Raw genomic sequence first — 1,907 nt, 5'->3', positions numbered from 1 at the left:
GTATATTCCAGGTTTTCTGGAATTGTCACCTCCTTTCCTGGCTTGAATGGCAGTGTGTTTGAAGGGAATGCGATCTTGTCTTGATATTTTATCTGACATCAGCAAAACCCTGATTTGGGTACAGTGCCACAGCCACACAGCGTGTCACAGGTCACATAGATTTTGTTGTAAAGGCTCTGCAGCACCACACAAGTATTGATTCTATGTAAAAATGAGTGTAATGTAGTCATAAACATGTATATAACAAGATGGTGTGCTAATAATTATGTTTTATTGAGAAATTGTGTAGTGTGCAGCACTGTACAGCGCTGTACATGGGGGGACCTTGCTGTGACACTGTGATTACTGTGCAGCGTTGTGCAGTGCTGCACATAGGGTTAGGGTTTTGCTGATGGAGTCCCAGAAACTTGCAAATGTTATTACCTTGAGGTTTGACTTTTTTCATTTTGTGAAACCTCTTCTAATTATCTCTCATCCTTAGTTTGAATCTTCAACACACAGCCTAATGAATGTTTGTCAGCCATTGGTCCCAATTCCCGGCACTCAACAATGGAAGCTTCAGTCACCCTTCCCCTCTCCAAGGCCCAACACCACTGTACCCCATGTTTGCACATCCAGAAACAAACTTCGGACAAGTTCTCGGTCAATAGCAACAGTGCACCCAAATCAGGCACCTCCAATAGCCCATTAAACATTGGAAATGAATCAAGCAGTGTTTGCTACACAAGGCTAGCAACTATCTAGACATGTATCTTCATGTTCATTTTTTATTGTGTTCTGTATCAATCCACAGTAACTTACTAGGTCTTAGTTTTATACCAGCTGAACAACCTCTGCACACTTATTGTGAACTCTCTTTTGCATGCCAATATGATTTGCCTTGTAACCAAAACCTTGTAACGTATGGTATTTCACAACCTACCAATAGGCACCACATCGCCATTCCAAAGACAATTGCTCTTCTATAGCACATTTCTCATACTCAGCCTTTTTCACCAAAGCCCTTCATCAATATGCTCTTGGTGCTCGCCTCTTCAAGAGTGATGTTGACTTTGTGACTGTCAGGCTGGTCTCCCATCACATCGCCCTTCATCTTCCCCTCTACTCATTTTACTCATTTGGATTCGCTGAGCGCAATGATACTCCAAGTTTTACCACCCTTTCCTGCACATGCTGTGTCCCACTCTGTACACATGCTCAGTCGTGTCACCTTTGATCAGCAGGTCATGCTGTATGGCTGAATGAACCAGAGGCAAGTAGAGATCACAGGATGTTACAGATGTACAAAAGACAATAAGAGGATGTGGGATTTCTTGAGCTTTGGGAAGGAAAAACGAAAACCTGTGTAGAGGTGAGATGGATTGGTGTAGGAAGGGAACCATGAAGATGGAAGATTGAGGTGCCTGGAAGGAGCAAAGACTGTATAGCGAGTTCATTTTCATCTTGTACTGTCTCTGCAAATTCATCAGCCTTGCCATCTTCACCATCATTCCTGTCTCTGCCAGACTCAGCATGCTCAACATATTCACCACCCATCATTGAATTGCCTAGCAAGTGCCGGTGAAAATCAACAAACTCACAGCTGATGTCAGGGAAATAAATGTGCTCAGAATAGCAGCACTTTTGAAACTTACGCTGATGCATGGAAGGTGAACAGGTGGATGCAGAGTGTTCCACATGTGATACTCAATATCTAGTTTCCAGCTTTCTGATGGGAGGCACGACCAATGCACATGTGAAGGTGGGTCTATGGAAAGGTACACCCATTCTTGCCTCAACCACAAGTCAGCTACTGGACAATTTGCAATTTCAACACTGGAAAATGCAGATAGCTAGTTCTGGATGTGGTTTGGGCTGTTTGGCTTTAGCTGTTGCCAAATAGACAACACACAATATGCAGCAACTTG

At 43.3% G+C, this 1,907-nt stretch overlaps 1 protein-coding gene across 1 annotated transcript; it reads right to left on the bottom strand.

Moving 5' to 3' along the window:
• Positions 1–1,273: 1,273 nt before the first annotated feature.
• BJ212DRAFT_1491138 (uncharacterized protein) lies at positions 1,274–1,536 on the bottom strand (the record flags this gene model as incomplete). Its single annotated transcript, XM_041341490.1, has 2 exons — positions 1,274–1,341; positions 1,380–1,536. The coding sequence occupies 2 exons, from the start codon at positions 1,534–1,536 to the stop codon at positions 1,274–1,276; spliced, it is 225 nt and encodes a 74-aa protein (XP_041184750.1).
• Positions 1,537–1,907: the final 371 nt, after the last annotated feature.

The sequence above is a fragment of the Suillus subaureus genome, assembly GCF_016647635.1.
Source record: "Suillus subaureus strain MN1 chromosome Unknown BJ212scaffold_665, whole genome shotgun sequence".
NCBI classification, from domain to species: Eukaryota; Fungi; Basidiomycota; class Agaricomycetes; order Boletales; family Suillaceae; genus Suillus; species Suillus subaureus.
The sequence above is the reverse complement of the archived record's forward strand: the minus strand, read 5'-3'. Positions and strand labels throughout refer to the sequence as shown.